General features: G+C 39.0%; 1 protein-coding gene across 7 annotated transcripts in view; it reads left to right on the top strand.

Moving 5' to 3' along the window:
- inpp4b (inositol polyphosphate-4-phosphatase type II B) overlaps positions 1 to 22,731 on the top strand; it is a 257,684-nt gene that overhangs the window by 177,488 nt on the left and 57,465 nt on the right. For all 7 annotated transcript variants that reach the window (XM_041784758.1, XM_041784757.1, XM_041784759.1 and 4 more), the window contains 2 exons: positions 7,445 to 7,549; positions 16,740 to 16,848. In XM_041784758.1, the coding sequence (XP_041640692.1) occupies positions 7,445 to 7,549; positions 16,740 to 16,848 (214 nt within the window). The remainder of the gene's footprint in view (positions 1 to 7,444; positions 7,550 to 16,739; positions 16,849 to 22,731) is intronic.

The following is a 22,731-nucleotide window of genomic DNA, read 5'->3' as shown; positions in this document are numbered from 1 at the left end:
GACAGATAACAACCACACATCTGCATTGAAATGTGCAGACTGTAATGCCAATGTACAGCATAATTTACAACCCATAATCTGTATCTCTGCAGCCGGAGAACACCGCTAACAGACAGGAAAATCTTTACATCTCTTTAACATGCTTACAATCTGACAACAAGCTGAGCAGAGGCAGACAGAATCGCTCAAACGCTGTGCGTAATAACAGCGCGTAATTGGAACAGCTGAACAGCTGATTCAATGAAAGCAAACGGAGCTTTTAAACTTCTGTTTCACCGTGATGCTGTTCCTGTCCCTTTCATCCAAAAATCCATCATAATGGGGGATAATTCCACAGTGGCCCACTGTCCTCCCTGTAATCTCACTGGCTCAACAAGCTAACAATGCGCACGTAATGACACAGAATGTTTAACTTCTGCTGGCATGTGCCAACGTGACTACTGGAAGAGAGAAGGACAAACAGAGTAGATGCTTGGTAGGCTAGGGCTAGGTATGAGTCTGGCCTGTAGCTCCTTTTCTGCATGTCATTTTCAACCCTTTCTCTCTCCACGTTTCCAACATTATCCAAACATAAATCTTTAAAAATAACTTATCTAGTTGTAGCATGTTGTCAGTCTGAGTCATGTTGTTGTGCTAGGGCAGTGGGTTTCAATTTTTTGAGATGAACTAAGAAACTGCCCAAATGTCCGGGCACATTTTATTTGTATTCATACAGGAGTAATATCTGTACCATGTGTTACAGTATCTTTAGCTCTTGTATAGTTGAAGTAATTATGCATGATTGTGCAGATTCCTATGGCACACCAACACTTTCTCAAGATGCACCTGTGAGCCACAGCCCCATTTGTCCATTGATGAGGAAATGAGGCATGACTGGCTTTGGTGAAGTTAACATCTATCTTCCTGCTCTGTGAAAGGATGGAATCTAAACTTTTGTAATGGTTTTGAACATTTGATATTTTTAAAACGGGGATGGCTCAAAAGCAGAGTGAGTCTGAACCCCAGCCCTTATTTTTTCTGTGCCAAAAGTGAGCAAGATACTCATTTCTAAGCTCTGAAATGAAGTCAGAGCCTGTGTTTTAGCTGGTTAGTGGCCTTGCATGGCATCATAATAGTGAGGAAATGTGTGTGAAAGGATGAATTAGACATCAGGTTAAAAATAGCATGTTTTAGGTCGCAGATGGCTTAGTGGTTAGGTGGCATCCCCTGTGCACGCAGGCATCCTGGGTTCAAATCTTCCCTGCATGCCTCTCGTCCCACCCTATCTACTGTCCCTCTCTAGATAAAGGCACAAAAACCCTCAAAAATATAGAGAATTAAAAATGTATGTTTTGTGGTCTGAAAACAAGAAAGTTGCTTCAAAAGTGCAGACTGATTCTTTTTAGGGGAAAAATTTTAATTAATACAAGACTGTCTTGACATTTTGGCGAAAAACATCCAAGCATCTATTTGGCTAAGACTCTCTTTCAGGGCCAAATACCTGAAAACTAACCACATACCACTTCTGTCTCAGCTATGCTTTGTTTCTAAAAGTAATTTGAAAATGTTTGAATGCTAAAATGCCCACTTAAGATGCTCAGTATGACTGTCGAATATTGAATTAGGTGCTACAAAAAGTAATGCAGAAAGGCTTCATGGGTCAGCCAATCAGCATGTGGTTGAATCAATCCAAAATCTTCACTGGTATGCAAGCACAGGTTAGACAGGCGGATGTCAAGATGGTGAAGGCTGAAATTGTCCAGTGGCAGCATTAGCGTTGAGTGTGTAGCACTGGTCCAGCAGGGATGAGTGAGAAGGAAGTCGTGTTTAAATGAACCACCTTGTGAGAATGAGCTGTGACTGATTAAAACTACGATTCACCCCTGTGTCCTGCATGTGTTAAGGGGAAGCTTCATCCTCGTCACTGTCAGCTTTGTGTACTGCATTATTATGCAGGTAGAATGGCTAGACTCCAAAAAGATAACATCCCCTGACCCATGGGACCTTTCACACTTAGCGTGTCTCTGCCTTAAGAAAAAAAATCTAGTTGACATGAGATGTGCATACTCAGTATTCTGAGAATATCTAAATGTCTTAATGTTCCTCTTGCATCTAAGTGCACTTTAATGCACACTGTGGTTTTCACTCACTTTCAGTAAAAGAGAAGGCACTGCCTTCATAATTCTGCCCTTACTGCTGTTGACTGCACATGTCTCCATGCAGAGCTCATGTCTTTACTCTTCACTCTATTTACATGGATGGCATATTCAACGTGTTGGAAAGGCATCTGTTTACATTTACACTGTGATAAGTAGCAGCAAATCAGTACCCTTCTTAGGAAGCAGACATGATTGATTCCAGTGCTAGAAAATAATAAGCTGCATCACGTCAGCTGCTGCTGAGTCCAAAGTGTTTTCCATTTCTGAGGTAACACATTTCAGCTTGAGTGGGTTAGTGGTTTCAGCATTATGTACAGTAATGGGGGTGCGCTGGATTAGTTTTCATAATTGGGAGACCTGCCAAATGGCATTGAAAATATGTGTCAGGTAACAGAGTTGTACTCATTTCTCACATTTTTGCTCTGAGGCTTTGAGTAGTACATACACTATATTGCCAAAAGTATTTGCTCACCTGCCTTGACTCGCATATGAATTTAAGTGACATCCATAGGGTTTAATATGACGTGGGTCCATCCTTTGCAGCTTCAACTCTTCTGGGAAGGCTTTCCACAAGGTTTAGGAGTGTGTTTATGGGAATTTTTGACCATTCTTCCAGAAGCGCATTTGTGAGGTCACATACTGATGTTGGACGAGAAGGCCTAGCTCTCAATCTCCACTCTAATTCATCCAAGAGGTGTTCTGTCGGGTTGAGGTCAGGACTGGTGCACTGGTGCACTGGTGCACAGTCATGTTGGAACAGGAAGGGGCCATCCCAAAACTGTTCCCAAAAAGTTGGGAGCATGGAATTGTCCAAAATCTCTTGGTATGCTGAAGCATTCAGAGTTCCTTTCACTGGAACTAAGGGGCCAAGCCCAGCTCCTGAAAAACAACCCCACAACATAATCCCCCCTCCACCAAACTTTACACTTGGCACAGTGCAGTCGGACAGGTACCATTCTCCTGGCAACCACCAAACCCAGACTCATCCATCAGATTGCCAGATGGAGAAGCACGATTCTTCACTCCGGAGAACGCGTCTCCACTGCTCTAGAGTCCAGTGGTGGCGGGCTTTACGCCACTGCATTCGACATTTTGCATTGCACTTGGTGATGTATGTCTTGGATGCAGCTGCTTGGCCATGGAAACCCATCCCGTGAAGCTCTCTACGCACTGTTCTTGAGCTGAAGGTCACGTGAAGTTTGGAGGTCCATAGCGATTGACTCTGCAGAAAGTTGGCGACCTCTGCGCACTATGCGCCTCAGCATCCACCGACCCCACTCTGTCATTTTACATGGCCTACCACTTCGTGGCTGAGTTGCTGTCATTCCCAGTCCCTTCCACTTTGTTATAATACCACTGACAGTTGACTGTGGAATATTTAGGAGCGAGGAAATTTCACAACTGGACTTGTTGCACAGGTGGCATCCTATCACAGTACCACGCTGGAGTTCACTGAGTGACCCATTCTTTGACAAATGTTTATAGAAACAGCCTGCTGCCTAGGTGCTTGATTTTATACACCTGTCACAATGGAAGTGATCGGAACACCTGATTTCAATTATTTGGATGGGTGAGTGAATACTTTTGGCAATACAGTGTATATTTGGTTTGTTAGATGATTCAGAACAGGAATTAGAGAGGCATTTATAAAGGATTCACTCAGATCCAGGGAAGAAGAGGGAGTTAAGCCTGACATGCTACCGCTAGGAGAGATAGAGTTTAATACGGGCAGGATGACTGAGTTTAGTATGGACTGCCTGCACCTTCTTCCACCAAGGATGAAGGAGATTCAGGCACGCAAAGGCTTCTTCAGACCGGGGCCAAACAGAGTCCTCTACTAGGTTTATAGAAGCGTGCCTGACGTCCTTAGATTTCTCCCAAACTAAGGATAGGGTGTGGTTTAGAACAGTGGGAGTCCTGATTCCCAAGGAGAAAGAGTCCTCTGATCTGTACCAGTTTCATACCATTTCCCTCCTAATTGTGGAAGGGAAGACTTTCTATAGTATCATAGCATGGTTAGTTAGTTATTTAGAAACAAATAGATTGATAAGACACTTCATTTCAGAAAGCAGAGATTCCAGGTTTTGCAGGGTGCATAGAACACATTAGCAGGATGTGGCATCAGATTCAGGCAGCTCATTTAGAGATTAGGAGTAGTATTCTTAGATCTAGCAAATGTGTTTGGGTCATTGCTTCATAGTCTTATCTAGAGGGGGTTCGATTTCTTTAGAGCACCAGGGGTGGTGGTAAATTTAGTGAAAACCTATTAAAGGTGAAATGCTGGCTTGTTGCCACCCATCGCTCTGCATGGTTGGCTTGTGGAGGCAAAATTTCTTGACACCGGGAAACCAAAATGCTTCCACACTTCAGATTTAAGTCACTGGAGCTTCAGCAATCTCAAAAACTTTGTCTCTTGATTCTCCCTCACCACTCATAGTATCCACTTTACACATTGTTAGACCAAGCCAAGTGGAGAACAAAGGATGATGGGTAAGCAAGGGCTGATAGTACCTGTAGTTACCACTTCCTTTCACTCTGCTCCACCAGAAATACTACATTACTTTCCCTTGAAAATGTCACACATCCAAGACATCACTGTGACACTGTTTTCACCACAATACCGCTATAATAATATTTGATCTCTAGTGAATACTCCTGTTCGTGTTGGGGACATCTATTTATTTTTTCTAAGGATATCAAGACATTAAGTTGTCATGAGAAAAACAGAAATTATTTAGAGAAATGGAGACAAACACATCAAGATCCTGAGTAAACATAAAAAATGTAATCGTTATCAGGAGTACAACGTTAAATTAAATATATGGATGTATGTCTACTAAGAGCATACGTCATAGGCTCATTTTTCCCAGGCACACATTTGGGACCTGCTGAAAACAGCACAGCGACCTACTTTTGGGTCCAAACCCACCAGTTGAGAACCATTGCTTTATGGAACAGCTGTGAGGCATGAATGCTCACTTAATTTTGTTGCGTTTCACAAGCAATGTAATCTTTTGCACAAACACCCTCTCCTCTTCTTTACCACGTCGTGACTCCATTTACAGTTTAATGTGATATGTAATCACCAGGGATTCAAAAACGGCCTTACAATCTTTTAGTTATAATATTTGCAAATAGAAATTCTGTGTTTTTGCTTTTGGATTAAAAAAAATATAGGTTTAGAATGTCTTTGATGAACATCCAGGAAAATATGTGTAGTGTTCAACCCCAGCTTTTAAATCATTTAACTGTCACTTATGTCATGTAGTATTATTGCTTCATGGAACAATTAAAACCATGCATATTTAATCAATACCTCTTATCTTACATGAATATTGATGTCTTATGGTAATGTATCATTTAGAATATCATTATTTTCTCTGCTCAAATATTAATGAATGTAACCGACTTCCTCGTGATAGTTGTAAGTCTTTCATTAATTTCTGTCCTTGGGGTAAACAAAATCACTTCCTATAGTTTAAAGCTGTGGTTTTCAAAAGGTGGGTCTGGACCTAAAAGTGAGTCGCGGAGTTGTTTTCAGTGGGTCATAAAGGTTAGCCTGGTGGTAAAAATGTGGCAAAGAGTCATCGATGTATGCATTGTTTTTCTCTACATTTTGGTTGTTTTCTCAATACCTTCACTTTTATCTAGTTATCCTGGGATAACACAGCTGGTTTTACCATGATAATGTTTTCTTGTTCTTAGGATATTGCAACATTATCATGGGAAATGTCAAATAAACTGTGTGCATGCACATCCTCTCAGGGCTGCTCTTCTGATGTGCTTTATAAATGTTTGTTTCGTCTTGTCTTTTTGTTTTATTATGTTCCAGCTGAGGTCCACATTTTAACATTTTCTGTTAAATTGGCTTGAGTGGTTGAAATTCCTCAGAAATGTTCTTATAGGACTAGTGGTTGTGGGTTCTGTGGGTTCAAATCATAAATGAAAATGTCATTAATATTGCTGATTACCACGGTGATGCTTTAAAAGGATTGGTAGAAGCACCACAGACTGCATTTATCTATACATTGTTTACAGCTTTATCCTGTGTCTTTTAAGCTGACATTTTAAATTTGAAAATGTCCTCCTAGTTATAAGTTTTACACATATTTACAGAATCCCAATCTTAAAATTGTAACATTATTATTCAGATTATTTCTTAAATTCAGCGGTACCTCTACAGAGAAATGCATTGCTTCCATTGGGACAATTCCTACGTGTTTGATGATACAACAGAATATTCAGGCTTTTATTGTATCAAATTATGATTTAATTAAGCACTAAACTAGATCATGAAACTTTGTGATGTGACAGTTTTGTCTCTCTTTCTTGGTCTTCTGCACCTGCTTTGTATAACTTAATTCAAGTGTATTAACTCTTCTGGCAGACATTATAATTCCTCTTATTTGCCTCTGTTGTGATTGTTCCTGAGAGCTTAGCCTCATCTCAGAGAGCCTCATCCACCTTATTTACATATTTAAGACTTTAGCTCCCAACAAGGAGTGTCAGACTGTGATTTTTAGCTTTACCGTAAGCCACAAACAAAGAATCATTCGGCAGAATTTTTTAATTGGACATTTGGAAGGAAGTAGCAGCTGCAGAGGGCATAAAACCCTGCGCTTAAAGGATTATACCGCACATTAGAGAAAGTCATAAGCAGATGAAAGAAAATCAAGATGCTTGTTGATGCCTAATTGATACATTCTCTAGCAGAGGTATGTTGAGGTGTGGTAAATGGAGACCGTGTTATGTTTAATACTTTATTCATTGCCTCTAAACCCGTTGTATAGTTTGTGACTGAAGAAGTTTTGCTGTGCTTCATAATTAAGCATCCACCCGCTGAAGAAGTCTAAAAACACCCTTATGTTCCAATAAGTTCTCTTCCACTTTTTATTTGAACATGGTAGCAGCTGAATTGTGAAAACTACCACAACCTCGGTGTGCATAATTGAATCTGCACTGCAGCTGCCTCTATAACTTTTTAATCTAAACAGATTTTAATTTGCTTCTATTCCCTTTTGCCACTAAATGGATCTCAGTAAATTGATCTGAAGTCATGCAGTTGCTCCAGGGGTTTCTTTTCTTTGTTCAGTCAAATACAACGTTCGAACATCAATCCAATTTATTATCTAATGATTGCTAAACTGTTGTGGTGCCTCTTAATAAGCAAGTAAACAAAATAATAAAGAGAGTCATGTCTGCAGCAGAAACAGGGGGCTTTCAGAGGTTTTGTCTTTGAACCTTCATAAAACTAAACTGCATTCAGCTGCAATAACACGTATACCTGTGTCTCTGTTATTTTTCAGGTCGTTCATTTAAGCCGAGCTGCTGCAAAGCCCAGAAATCTCTGGAGTTCATTCCTATAAACCTACACACCCAGAGGATGAGGGTGACATGCCCCAGAAAAACAGGTAAGACAATAAGGCCTCAGACTTAAACCCAGCTGGTCATGTAATACCTGATTCTGCTGGAAATGGTTTTTCTCTCATATTTGGGGAACACATTAAGCTGACATCTTTCTAAACTATGGTGTAATTGTTGCCACTTTTTAACCAGCAGTTATGAATAATTTGTTTTTTTGGCTATCGAGAGAAAACTAGTGCAGTAGTCTTCTTTCAACATTTAAATCAGAGTTAATACAGGTGCTTTTCAGGTCCTACTTGAAAATTCCTAAGTTTCAATGCTGGGCATACACTCTGCAGTTTCAAGCCGACTGTAACTTTTGTGGCAGAATATCAGCTCACACTGTGCGACTGAGTCACTTGACCAACACCTGACCGTCATGCACGATTTATGTGCCCACACTTTATGGCCCAGTGTTGGTACGTGACATGAGTGTTCATACTGTATGAGTGAAGTCTGGACTGTGACAAAAATCTGTGGAGTCTGTTTAAAAATGTCTTACATACTGAGGTTGAAGTCAGATCTAGTCACATCCTCGCTCTCTCACTCTCTCTCCCTCCTGCTATCTCTTATCACACACACAAACAGCATCACCATCCATGTCAGCTGGATGTCCACAGGTAGGAATATTTCCTGCTCGTTTATTTCCTTTCTTATAGTGGGGCTAGGGTGCGCGGCGGCGCAGGGGTTAGCACTGTTGCCTCACAGCAAGAAGGTTACTGGTTTGCTTCCCGGTCAGGAACTTTCTGTGCGGAGTTTGCATGCTCTCCCCGTGCACACATGAGTTCTCTCCGGATGCTCCTGCTTCCTCCCACCACTAACGACATGTTTGTCAGGTTAATTGGTGACTCTAAATTGGCCATAGTTGTGAATGGGAGTGTGCCTGGTTGTTTGTCTCTATACGTCAGCCCTGCAGTTGACTGGCGATCAGTCCAGGGTGTACCCCACCTCTTGCCCAATGACAGCTGGGATAGGCTCCAGCCCCCCCACAACCCCAAATGGGATAAGTGGTATAGAAAATGGATGGATGGGCATTAGGAAGTTGTGACGATTTAAGATGCTGACTAAAAGTTTACAAAGGTAATAATACCCCAAAGTTGAGGATTCCGCTCATGGCTCTGCTCTCACTGTGGGAGTGTGTGGAGTTGTACGACAGAAATCTATCCGACCAGTTGGGAGCAGCTGGTCGTGATCAGCTGTTGTATCCCACACAACTCGACAAACAACGACATTTGATCCGACTGAAAGTTGGTTCAACCCCCAAGCAAGTCATGCTTCAATGACTCAAATCCGTGGCTTAATTGGATGATATTTACTGTGTACTCAGCTTAACTGTGTCTGTCAAGCAGGTAGTGTACATAGAATATTTTCATATGAAAAAAAAAACTGTCTACTGCTGCTAAAAACAACACATTACACCTGTAAGCATGACTAAAGTTGACTGCACTCTGTAAAAGAGGAGATTCAAATTCAGGTAATGATTTTAATCCCCTGTACATTGTTAACCAAGGCCAGGGATGTTAGGTGTTTGGCTTCTCCTTTCTTCTGAGTCATCTTTGTCAATTTAAAACCTAAAGAACACATTAAGGGATTTTCTTCAAACTATGCACTAATGTACACTCTGAATTAAGAATGAAGTGATTAGATTTTGGAGGTAAAAAGCAAAGGAAGCCGTGTGTCATTTCCATCCTTTGCTTGTGAACAGAATACCTCAAGAATGCATAAGCGACTATCATTGCATGGCAGTTGTCTACCTTGCACAGACATACAACCACAAAGCACTAGTTCTAGTTTTGATAGTTATTTCACATCGTGTTTTTTAAAGCAGCATTTCAAGTTGAAGAAAAAAACAGGCATTGTGGAAAATTGGCTTCATATGACACCAATTCCCATGAGCTGCAGTGATTGTCACCTACCGGAGTGTTTTTTATGCTCCACTTCTCCATCTGCCAGAGGCGCTCAGAGGGCTCAGACAGGAAAGTTCTCGGTCATTGGCCAGGCTGAAGGTGAAAATTAACTTGGCCTTAGACAGACAGACAAACTCTAATTATGCCCCTTTGTGTTTTCCTGGAGAGAGAGTCCGGTGTGTCTCCTTCACTGCTGCTCTCTGGTTGGCACAGCCTGTTATTTCCCTGGAACTGTCTGAGTATATTAAGGCGACTAACTGCTGCCTCTCTGTCTGTGAGCAGGATCCATTTCAACTCCACACCACATGATTGATGGGGAATTGAAAAGAGACAAACCTTGATGTGAAGTGTGGTTCCTTCAGTAAAAGCATCGGATCTGACAGATAAAATAGGTAAAATCAAGTCATCACACAGCCCTGCAGCTGTCCTGTGATGCCAAGGCAGGAAAAAATGTAAAATCAAGATAAAATGAGGCTTAGAGCAGTTAGTCTATAGATTGATTGGCAGTCGGATAATTACCCTCTCTGGGCACACATGGACTCTGTTCCAGGCTGCAGTGCTTTGGCTGATATGTGTCTGTGTATACTCCATTATGCCTGCTATAGTTAGACCTGAGAAACCTGGAGTTACACACTCCTGTGGGACACGCAGCTCCCATAAGCATCACAGTTTTAATTAAGAAATCCGGGTTGTTCTGGGTTATGATCAAAAAGTAGTTACATCAAAATAGTTGAGTCACAAAACTTTAATTATCCCCAAAAAACTGAGGAAGTCTGCCCAAGACTTAAACCTTAAGACATTCTATACCACCAGCCGATCCTTTTCACTGTCTTTTTTACCTAGTGGTGTTTTCATATTTTTTTTAATCCAATATAGATTAATAAATAAAACTGCTAATAATCTTTCTCGTTCATTTTTTACTTTATTTCCAAATGTATAGCCTTGCAAAGCGGATGGACTGGCCAGATACCATGTCTGTCAACTTGCAAATCCGTCATGAAGATCCAATCTACATTGTTTGTGCAGAACCCAAATTTCAATACCAGTTTTGATGCAACAGTAAGAAAACTAGTCAGACTAAGTGCCCAATATTGAGTTGTAACTTGATAAAATTATCAAACTCTTTATTTGTTGCAAAATCCCAACCTATTTAACCAAAATTAACCTTGCAAAGCAAGTGGATTGGCCATGTTCCATGGCTGTCATCAGGCAGATCTGTCTGTCAAACAGTAATAAAACAGAGAGAACTGTGATATATGGGATCCAATGGCTTCAACACAGAAACAGCTGAATGTATATATTCAAAAACTGTCTCCCTAGTCTAAAACTGGCTGGATTGTTGCCTAAACAATCTTTTTTTTCTGTTTCTCATTGACAGACTGGACTTAGGTTTTTTTCACACTGAGTCTGCTAATTTTGGATGAGTTTTTTTCAGATCCGTGATCTGAAAAAACACCACAAACTCAAACCTTGAGTACTGAGTGCATTGTGTTGTATTTGTAATCACTACTAATCAGTGAGGATAAACCTGTGGCCCTGTCACTCCTCTGTAATCACTCTGGATCCATTCATCCTGACAAACATCTTCATACAGCACACTCTCATGTGTCATAGCACTGTGCCAAAGTGGAGCGATGGAGAACAACTTTTAATTCGCTCTTTGTGTTGACCTGTGAGCTGGCCTTAACTTCTGCCTTTATCTGTTAAATTTCCATGGTTGAAATCTACATAATACACTGGCAAACCACGGTGTTTAAAATGAGGTGCGAGAGATGGAGCGAGTAGAAGGGTTGGGTGGGGGCGAGCAAGTGAGAAGGAAGCCGCAGGCACCGTTTTGCATCATCAGTCACCCATTTAAATGACTTGGACTGATGCGAAAATTCACATAAATTCAAACCTGTTCCCCCAAAAACAATGGCAGATAAAAATGTGGGTGTCAGCATGCAAAGATGATTAGAACAACATGAGCTCGATTTGTTTTCTTTTTAGTGCGAAAAATTTGGACAAAAAAAAAGAGTGCGCATAGGCCTTTATTTCTGTACAGAAAACCAAGTTTTAGTCTTAGTTTTCAAAACAAAATTTGACATGTACTACTAAAAGACAGATCATGATCTAACAGAGATGCCGAAACACTTGTATTGTAGAACACATTACATTTTTACATTATTTAATGTGCACAAGGTGGCATCTGCATAGAAATATATAAAACCCTCTTAGACTGACTTTGTGGTATATGACAGGAAGAGAAACAGATAATAAAAAGTTAAATTACATTTGAACCATAAATCGTAGCAGCTTGCTTTTTTCCCTCTTACAGCCCACCATTGTGCCATCCTAATGGCGCTATCCATGCCTTCATAGCCTTTACGGTACATTTTTGAGTAAGCCTGGAATTCAGGTGACTTTGCAGGCCATCCAAAATTTAAATTTTTTGTTTTTTTTGTGCATTGTAATCTGTTTTTGATCGTTTCTGCTGCTAGCCTAACGTTAGCCACCATATTGTTTTGTGGCATGGGCTGTGCCAACCAATGGCAGGCTGGGAAGATCATGCATGAAAGAGACAGCAGCGAAAATGAAGCGTTTCAGACGGAAGATAAAATAAGGGTTTTTCAGGACGCCAGTGTGAGAAACATCAGTTTTTTGAGCTGTAAACCATGTGAAGATACTACCTGGGTATCAGAGAGATGTGTAAAGCCTTGAAAAAAAAGGCATACTAACACCTCTTTAAAATAATGTTTAAACCAATTACATGCAGTCTCATCAACTGCAGTTTTATAAAGCCTGCTGTACAAATTTCTGACTTTTATCAAATGAATGTACATCGTCTAGCACAAGGGATGCTCCTGAATTTGCACCATGTCCTGGTCTGAACCCTGAACATTCTGTTATTTGTAGCTGAGTAAATGCACAGATTAGCCCAACGCGAAATGAATCACCTAGACACATCACTGGTAGTAGCCATATAACACCAATAGTTGCGCTAAATAAACTCTTCAATCGTTCTGATATCTTCTAGTGACCTTGTTAGAAAAAGGAATCACCATAACATCAACTTTTAAGTGTGGTTTAACAAGATAAAAACATGGAATAAATGACTGCAATCAGTGAATTCGGTAACGTGCTCTATAATGGAGCTGAGTCTCAGTGTCTATCTGCAGTCAATTGCTCTATTGTTCCTTTTGATTTTCTGTAGTGATGCATTCATTGAGCTGTGCCGTGCAATCCACTCAACAATAGTGAACCATTCATTTTCATTCTGTCTATTTATCATCCTGCAGGAAAAGAAATCTGGAGGGGAAAAATAAAAAGAAATGATTTCACGCTCCAAACAGTGTTCATTTGTTTTTCTAGGAATGTCTTCTTTCTTCTAAATGACAACTGTAAAATATTTCCAGCCTGAAATCTTGGCAGCTTGGCAAAGCTGCACCTAGCTAGAAGCATTGTTCAGCTCTCTTTTGGGTCGAGTAAAAGGGTATTTTGTCATTGTTAAACAGGATTGTGTAACGGGTTAAGTATGAATTATCACCACTCATCCAGACTGCCACAATCAATTTTTTCTTTCAGGAAACAATTGTGCTTAAATGGCTTGATCTCTTGCTGATGTATTGAGGGAAAAAAGACTGAGTGAGAAGCAAGGCAGGCAAATCAAGCACAAATTGGTCATCCTGCTTGATGTTCTGAAACTGACGTTTGAATTTCTGTGGACCTCTGCTGCTGGAGAACCAATTAAGAGGAGTCGGACATGTGCAAACTCCAGGGGACGAACATGTGGCAGACAGGAAGCCTCATGGTCAGACACAAGGATAATTAATGGAAGAAGTAGCGGGTAGCAGCAAAGCCCCCCGCATCAAACCATGATCAGTCTGTTGTAGTGTTGTTAGGGGACAGGGATTCTGTTGGCCGCAGTGCCGTCTGTATCTCTGTGGTGACACTTGTGGTTGTCGTGTCATTAATATATATTTCTAACGATTTTTCAGGCAGTGTTTTCCTTTGGTTAGATCTGTGCTCTGTTGCTTTCCCGAGGGTCATCATTAACTGACCTGGCACTCAACAACACCAAAATATTCACCTCCAATAAACCCCCAGCCCACACCCTCCCTGTTCCTCTGATTTAATTGTCGGCCTCGTCCATTACTCATTCAAAACAAGGCCTGTTATAAGCACCCCTGTGCCCGCCCGGCTGTCTGTGAAGTGTTTATTTACTTTTGACGACGGTGTGCAAATTGGAATAAAGCGCTGTGACATTGGCCGTCCTTCTGGTTTAACATGGGACTAATGCTATATTAAGACCGCAGGATGACTATTAATGGAGGGATATGGACACAACATAAATCAGTTTGATATATGAATGCCCAAAAACTAATACACAAGCAGACTGCAGAATAAAGTTGTGCATAAATACAGTAAATGTGTGGCCTTAAAAATACTTTGTGTAGGTTATTAAAGGTAACATTATGAACTTTATCATCTATTAAAATGACATTTTCTACATAAAATAAAGCCCTTAAACAGCATGGCATATTGAAAAGAGCTTAATCAATTCTGATGCCAGGTAACATACACTGTGACTGTTTTCTATCCTATCATGTCATATTGGATTGTATTGCATTCTATTTTACTTTTCAAATACCATCATATTGTCTTGTTTCATCTCATATTGTATCATAGGTTTTTTATCCTACAGTCTCTTATCGTATCAACACACATTGTGTCGTCTTTTATCATATTGTCTTTTATCGTATCGTACCTTCTCTTATCATCCCTGATCGTCTTATCTCTTATCGTTATCGTCTTTAATTGTATTGTTTTGTCTCATCTCATAGCGTATGGCATCATCTCATCTCTTACCGTCGCTTTTTGTGTCATATCATATTGTCACTTATCATCTCTTATTGTGTTGTCTTGTATTGTCTCTTCTCTCATTGTCGCTCATTTACTGTGAAGGTCTAATGCTAGCTATCCAACCAGCATAACAGTCCCTAAAGAACTCCACAATAAGAGATGACTTTCATGAAGTTTACTTCAGGTGGTGCTAGCTAATTAGCATGTTAGCATTAGCTTATCTGTTAGCTGAATGGGGCTTAAATTGGAATCAGATAAATTTCAAAGAAACTTACACAACATAACAGGTAAATCGGTATAAATTTTGTAAATATTGTTCATATAATTACAGACATTGCTTTAGCATGCAGAAAGAAAAGAATCTAATCTCAACTGTGCAGTCAAGGACTACAGAACCGCTGAATAACATACTTCCAGTTTGGACAGGAAGTGCAGGTAAAAATGCATGAAAGCAGAAAATAATGCTCCTGACTACCACAAGATGGTGGCATTAAGTTATAAACATGGAAAAACAACATTAACACTACTGTGTGGGGCAGAACATTTATCACTTTGTTATTGTCTCTTATCATCTGTAATAATCGCTTACCGTCTTGTCTCGTATTGTATCAGCTCTTATTGTACTGTCTTTTATCGTATCATATCATATGTAAGGATTAATGCCCGACAAGGTGTCCAATTATCAGGGATTAATGAATGACGTGGAGGCCTGAACCGACCGACATGCAGTGGATGGTTATCAGAAGCGTTTCCTTTGGCTCAACAAAGAAATAGTGGCTGGGAACGAGACGTACGTTGAAAGTAGGAGATAAGACGCTCTTGCATTACTGGTCTTAAACCTGGAGTCTGACATTTTATTTGCATCAGTTAAGTGACAGTTGATGCCGGTCCGCAGGCTCCTTAGGCTGGCGGTGCTGTTCTCCCTGCTCAGAAAATATGACCGCCTCAGGTTGCTATGGTTACTCCTGCTGTGCATTAATTTGGAGCAGTGTATTCATGTTTTGACCGGAACTACTTGTGAAGTTCGAAAGGTGTCCATATATCAGAAGTTAATGGACACCAATGGAAATTTCCTGAGCCAGTCAAAATCGCATATTCTCTTATTGTCTTGTCTCTTCTCCTCAACCTAACAGGTTGAAAATGCTCAGGATATTTATCGCAACTGATTACATCAAAGTAGTGGAAATAAGGTTTTTGAGTAAAATTGACTCAAGTTGACATATACTGTATCATTTAAATGGTTCTTGTCCACTTCAATTTGCCCTCATGTCTTTCACATGTTTGATCGACTACAAGTAACAAAGACTGAAAGGTGCACTTTGTCCCATAATGTGCTCTTCCAAAGAAGTCAGGGCATCACCCATGCTATGTCAAAGTTTGTCCCTACAAACGGGACTTCTTAAACTGAGTGGGTAACTTCCCTCATGGTGCAAGTGTCATTCTAGATTTCTGATTAAGAAATGATCGTCAGATTATTTGAGCACAATGGCAAAAATACTTCTGATGATTGAGTACTGTTTACTTACACTTGAAAATGTGTCCTATCAACTCAGAAACTAGAAATAAAATAACTATTTGGGACTTTTAAGTTCACACAAGTCTTTTTTCAACAGCCTTTAACTGTTGGGTCTGTTCTATGGTATTGTCTCTTATTGTCTTGTCTTGTCTCATATCCTATCATGTCCTATTGTATTGAACTGTCTATCTCATCTGGTATCATCGCTAATTGTCTCTTCATCATCTTGTCTTATCCCTCCAATCATCTTGTCTAGAATATTATCGTCTCTCTCATTTTGTGTTTTTTCATGTTGTTGTGTTTTACTGTGTCATACTATATCATATAATATCCAGTCCTATCCTATCATGTCATATTATATAGTAATGCATAATAAATTGTTATTTGATCATATCCAATGTATCCTTTCATATCCTAATATATAATTTCATATATGTTTCATATGTTATATATGCATATTGTATCATATCGTAGCATAATTAATCTCGCTGTCATATATTGTGCCATGGTTTATGATGTGCTTTGCATCAAATTGTATCATATGGTATATTATCGTATTGTACCGTATCCTATTATCTGTATTATTTCATATTGTAGTCTTAGTCAAAGCTAGTTTCAACAATAGAATCATTCTTCTTTAGTATAATATTAGCTTGGACTGATTTTTAGCCGTTTTCCTGTCATTTTAAAAACTCTGTTTGAATATCTGTTCTCACTTTCTTTTACCATTTAAAATCTCTGTTTCTCTTCTTGAAGCTCATTGGGCTGGTTTGAATACAGATGCTATACAAATACAATTCCAGCCCCGGTATTAACTCCACATATGTATCTATTTAAATCTATTTTTTTTATTTTGGCTCCATGTCCTTTATCTGTGAGTGTTGTTTTCTACATCTCACTTTAAATACTGACACTTCTTTTCTCTCTTTCCAGATGCGTTTTATGACATCGTCACTGTCGGCGCCCCTGCAGCCCACTTCCAGGGCTTTAAGTGTGGAGGTTTGCAGCGTCTCCTCAGCAGATATGAAGCAGACAAAAAGAGGTAAATAAAAACCCCCTTGAAGGCTTGTACACTGTGTTGTTCAGGGAGCATGGGGCTGATTTGATACAGGACACATGCTGAGGTGGAAACAGGCTTGTATTGACAGAAGAATTTAACTCAGGCATAATTGATAGTGACGGATAAATTTGTCCCTGGCCTATGGACTGGATTTTCACAGCCTCATACAGTAACTTACAGCCAAACAATGCTGTGAATTTAGACTGGAACTCCACCGCCTCTGACAGCTAAATCTGACTGCAGGCAACAGGCTTGATGGAGGAGGCTGTTTGAGTCAGAACATTCTCTGTACTGCTTCTTTTTCCTAGCAGGGATATTTTTCTCCCCCATAAAGTTGGATGTTAACTTGTCACTGAAGAGTCGGCTGCACTTTTTTGCCAGCTGCCACCCAGAGCTCAAACTTAAAATCTTCTGAAATTCTAAATCAACTGGTTCGCTGTGATTTTTTTGTGAAGGATGTGGAAAGTTATCCTCAGTGTTGTTATACAAAAAGTGCTCAACCAGGGATGTTTGGGGGTTGTTCAGCGACATTTTCCTGCATGAACTCTAGTGTTAGTTTCAGATCAGTTTGTGGTTGTGAACATGCTCTGTGCTTGATTGCTTGATGGGAAAAAGTGTCTTGTGGGTTTTTTGGTGACAGTAACAGCTAGCTGCAGAGACACTCAGGGTTGAATGAATAATGATGGTTGATTTGATTTTATTATTGTATCATGCATAAATAATATGTCCAGTCAAAAGCAGGCTTTACTAGACAATAATATTATTCAAAAAGGAGACTAGAAACTAGATTAGATTTTCCTGTAGAAATAAATCATTCTGACATTCTCTTAGGCGTTTGAAAGAAAAATTGCCAAGCTGTTAGTATTTATATTAAGAATAAAACTTTGTCTCATGATGTGGGTGCCAAAAACTTTGTCCCCAGGGGAGACTGAGTTAACAAAGTAGTTGTAGAGCAATAAAACAAAAAATAACTATATCATAAGAATATAAACAGATATGTGAAATTGGCTGGTTGAAAAAGGTGTATTAGTGAAATAAAGGACAAAGTTACAGTAGTGACTGTTGAGTGGTCATCAGAGTTACGTACTGATCTATTTATTCAACCAAGACAATTCCAGACAAACAACAGACAGCCAACTAACTTCCTGTTAAAAGCATTAAATAAGCTCAAATTATTTTTTGTTCTCTCTGCAATTCCTTCCAAGCAAAGGGAGCAGCAAATTGAAATTCCTTCTCCTCTGTTCAGCTCTGACCTTTGAAACAGGCAGAAAGAAAAAAATCCTGAAGTCTATGAGTAGAAGTTCCCGTGCTCTTCTGACTGATGTAGGTCAGGAGGTAGAAAGAAAACAGACAAAGAATAGCTTTGTAGATAAGAAGACAGCAGCGTTTTGGTCTACAGCCTTGTCCACACGTAGGCATGTGGTCTTGAAAAGGGAGGTTTTTTCTTTTTGGTCTGGCCTTCTGTGCACATGCAAACAGTGTTTTAAGGTCACTGAAGAACACTTCAGGGAAGCATCAGGGTAGAAGAGTTTTGTTTTATAAAATCTGATTTCAGCCCTTACAGCTGCCTCTAAAAAGATGCATGCCATGTAAAAGTTCATTTTCTTTCTAAGAAGCTCAGAAGTAAAAGGTTTTTTGTTTTTTTTTTCAGAATAAAGGCTCAAAAAACCTTTGCAAATTTAACTTTTCCACAGTATTCTAATATTTTGAGAAAGTGGATTTTAAATTTGCATGGGCTGTGAGCTAATCATCATGAATTAAACAAAACAAAAAAGGTCCTGAAATCTTTCACTGTAATGATGAATCTAGAATATAGGGAAGTTCCAGTTAAATGAGAAAATGTTTTCCATGATACTCAAATTTTTAGATGCACCTGTAAGTGACTACTTGTGCATCTGCAGCCAGCCTCAAGTGGACCCTTGAAGAATTGCATTTTTGCACTCCTGCCTTTGCTTATTTGTTTAACCACAGAGGTTAGTCTAAAAGAGGGGTGTTAAACTCAGTCACAGCAGGGGCCAGATTCTGAATTTAGGTCTAACCTGAGAGCCTAACAGGGTCAACATTAACCATAAACTGTCAAGCACATTTTCACCCGTACTGAATTAAATAAAAAATGATATCTCAAAAATGATTTTGAGATTCTAAAAACATCAAAATTACAAGTTTAATGGCTCAAAATCTGAGATAACAAGTCAAACTTATTTGTTCAAAAGGTCAAATCATGAAATGAAAAGTCAAAATAATGTTTTTAAAAGGCAAATATATAAGATATAAATATAAAATCATGAGTTTAAATGTCAAAATAAGAGATGAAATTAAAATCATTACTTTTAACATCAAAATGATATGATAAAATATGAAAACTTGAGTTTTTTAGGTAAAATTCCGAAATAAAATTATAAATTATGAGTTTTACAGGTAAAAATATGAGATTTAATTTGAAGTCATGAGTCAAAAGGTCATAAGAGGTATATAAATGTTTAATTGTTAGTCTAAAAGTCAAAGAAAGGAGTTGAAAAGGTCAAAGTGTGAGTTAAAATTCAAAATCATGAGTTTAAAAGGTCAAAGTATGACTTTAAATAAAAATAGTGAATCTAAACGGTCAAAATGTGACTTTAAATTCAAAATCATGAATTGTGATGGTCAAAATATGAAATAGAATAAAAAATCCTGCACTTTAAAGGTCAAAATATGAGATGAAATTAAAAAATAATGAGTGTTTAAGGTCAAAATATGAGATTTATTTTGAAATCATGATTTTAAAGATCATAATAAGAGTTTAAGTTTCAAAGTGTTTGTCTAAAAGTCAAAGTTTAGCATTCAAAGGGTAAAAATATGACTTAAAATTAAAAAATTTTGAACTGAAAAGGTCAAAATATGAAATAAAGTCAAAATCCCATGTTTACTTTATAATTGGAAATATGAATTGAACACACAATTAGACTTCTTTTCCCTTACTCTTAACTTTTTCATATATTTTTTATTCACTCTTCAGATTTTTATGACTTAACAAGGATGTTTATCGAGGTTTAGTTTACATTTTTATACTGGAGGAAATCTGCAGACCTCATATCGCTGGGCCAGTTATGATAGAAAAATATGACCTTGTGGGCCGGGTTTAACTGTAGAACAGGTAGGATTTGGCCCCCAGGCCACGGGTTTGACACCCCTGGTCTAAAAGGAAAAAATACGATTCATTCCGATGCAAAATGAATGTTTTAAAATCTTCTAGTCTCAAGACTTACTATGTGACTGTATGATACACACAGAGACACACCGCATATGAACATACAGACTGAAAGTGCAGCCTGGAGCCACATATCCATACGACTCCCTCCATCCTGAGATCAGCAGTATCCTCCACATTCTGCTGTCTCTGCCCTTTCCATGCAGGATGGCGGTATATGTCACTGGAGTTCAGTATGTGGTCACTTGATAGATGCCAGGAGAAATGAAGGGTGATTTTTCCCAAAGCTCCCCATAGAGTGCAAAGTCATTACAGACCATGCCAGATCCAATTAGTTACAGAGTTTGCAGCTCAAGGAAGAGGGGGAGAGAGGGGAGATGAAGAAGGCCGAGGTGTGGGTATGAAATGGAGAAGTTGATGGGAAAATAGTTGGGGGCATGGGCTGATAATAAAAAATAAAGAAAGGGCTTCTTTTACGCTGAAGTGCACAAGTGAAATTTGGTGGAGATGGTCAGTTTTATCTGCTAGCATGACGATGATAAGGTTAGCTCACGTTTGAGAAGCCACTGAAGTGAAATCGTTTTCTTACAATGAGAGATTAGACTTTAGAAAGAATTCTCCAGAGAGACCGAGCTTTTTGTTTCATATTTGACTTAGCTAATGACTCACTGTAGCTTAAATTTTCCAATTTTCCGCCTGGCTAACCGACTGGGGCCCGCACTGAGCCTTATCCATGTTTGACCTGATGTGCAGTCATTTGTCAGTCATGGCCAGAAATAGGAATTAAGTCCATTTCTCTGATATTTTCCCCCTACTGTTAGCAGTCGCTCTTTTAATGAAGGTGCGTGTGGATTTTACATAAGGAACATTCATTATTTCATGGTTTAATTTGTTTTTATTATGCAAGCACTAAACGTCTGACCAAATATTTAGCCCAGAGGGACCTGATGAGATGTGTGCACAAGTCCAGATGAGAGTCACTTAATTGCATTTAAAGTCAGCCTAGTTAGAGGGGAAAGATACATGCACGTACACACTGACTCATTATATTCCTCCCAGTGTGTCTTCTCACCTCTCTGAAGCAGACTTTTGTAATCACATTTGATTAAAAAAGGAACAATCAAAGAGAGGTGAGACTTGGCTATTCAATGTGATATTAATTCATCAAAGAGAAGATGGAAAAGGTTTGAGGAGGGCTAAAAAAGGAAAACCTGAGCACAGAGGTGTTACCAGGAGGGCAATAAAGGAGCGATCCGTCTTTGTTCCCCCGAACACCAGAAGAGAAGATCTTTCCAGATCCATTTAAAACCTGCACCAGCCAAACTTGGCAATGACCAGAGTATGCAATGTAGTTCGTCTCTCAGGATGAGCCAGGCAAGAGTTTAATCAATATCTACACTTAGTATTCCTCCAGAAACCCCGCAGATGCACACACAGGGCAAGAGCATTTATCTTTCATTAATGCATGCAGTCCCACTTAAATGGCTGTTTTAAAAGTCACTGGATTTTTATCCGTTTTTAATTGAACCCTATAGACAGAACTGTGGATGTGCTGAGGTGGTCTAATCTTTCATTAACAGCCTCTTTTAAATTATTCAGCTTATCTGCATAACCCTGCAACACACTTTTTTTGCAGACCGATTAAATGGAATCTGTATGATGTTGATCCCCTTTACCCGGGCTAATGGGAATGCTTTGATTGCACATGAATAAAGAAGAGTTTATGTGGGAACAATCCACTGTAAACAGCATTGATTTTCATTTTTGATATTGCTATTAACAATTGCTGTGCACAAACATTGACAAAATCTTATTCCTGGTTTTCTTTTTTTTAATGAAAGAATGTTGTTGTTCAACTGCATTTACTAACTGATGAGAGGACAAGCTTGGGTTAAACTTCTACAGAACATCATCAGAGAAAGAAAACTGGCAGATCAAGGCTTTTAGATGTTCCACTTTCTCTTTGTGAAAGCACTCAACAGACTTCTCCTAATCCTGAAATCAAATAGTCATAATATACCTGTCTATAATATCACAGAGCCAGAACACTGATTAACAGCTGACAGTGATTCTGATTTGATCATTTGCTACTGTACAATAGCTAATGTTAGATAATTAGCATTCACTTTGATGATAAGGAATATGCCCTTCACTTCCAAAATCACTGCATTATCAAACCAAACACATTTAAAATATAGAGCTGTCCGTACTTTTGTAAACTTTTATCCTGGCTGTGATGAAAGTTATCCTCTACTGTAGATGTAACAGGAAGTAAACACCACATGGTTAAGGTCTGGCTGGAACTTTTTTTTTTAACAGATTGAAAAAGTGACAAAAACTTACAATTTAAATGAGTATCTCGATTTTTCTGTGGTTTTTATTTGATGTAAAAATGCATCATTTTGAAAAGATGGAGAATAAATAGTAATCTGACTTGTCAGACAGACTGTTTCATACATCCAGTGCATGGATATATTTTCACATTCATCTGGGAAAGCTCCCATACAGAGCACTTTAAAGGGGCAGAACTTTTCAAAACATTCTTGGAAGGTGATTGGACAAAAATTCTGTCTGTTACATTCATGACAGGCCAATCAGAGCTACAAGAAAAAATGAGGTCATAGATATTCCAGGACTTACCTGAGATTTACAGGCTAGCTTGTCAGTGTTAGAGTAAG

Source organism: Cheilinus undulatus, linkage group 4, assembly GCF_018320785.1.
Source record: "Cheilinus undulatus linkage group 4, ASM1832078v1, whole genome shotgun sequence".
NCBI lineage: Eukaryota > Metazoa > Chordata > Actinopteri > Labriformes > Labridae > Cheilinus > Cheilinus undulatus.
The sequence above is the reverse complement of the archived record's forward strand: the minus strand, read 5'-3'. Positions and strand labels throughout refer to the sequence as shown.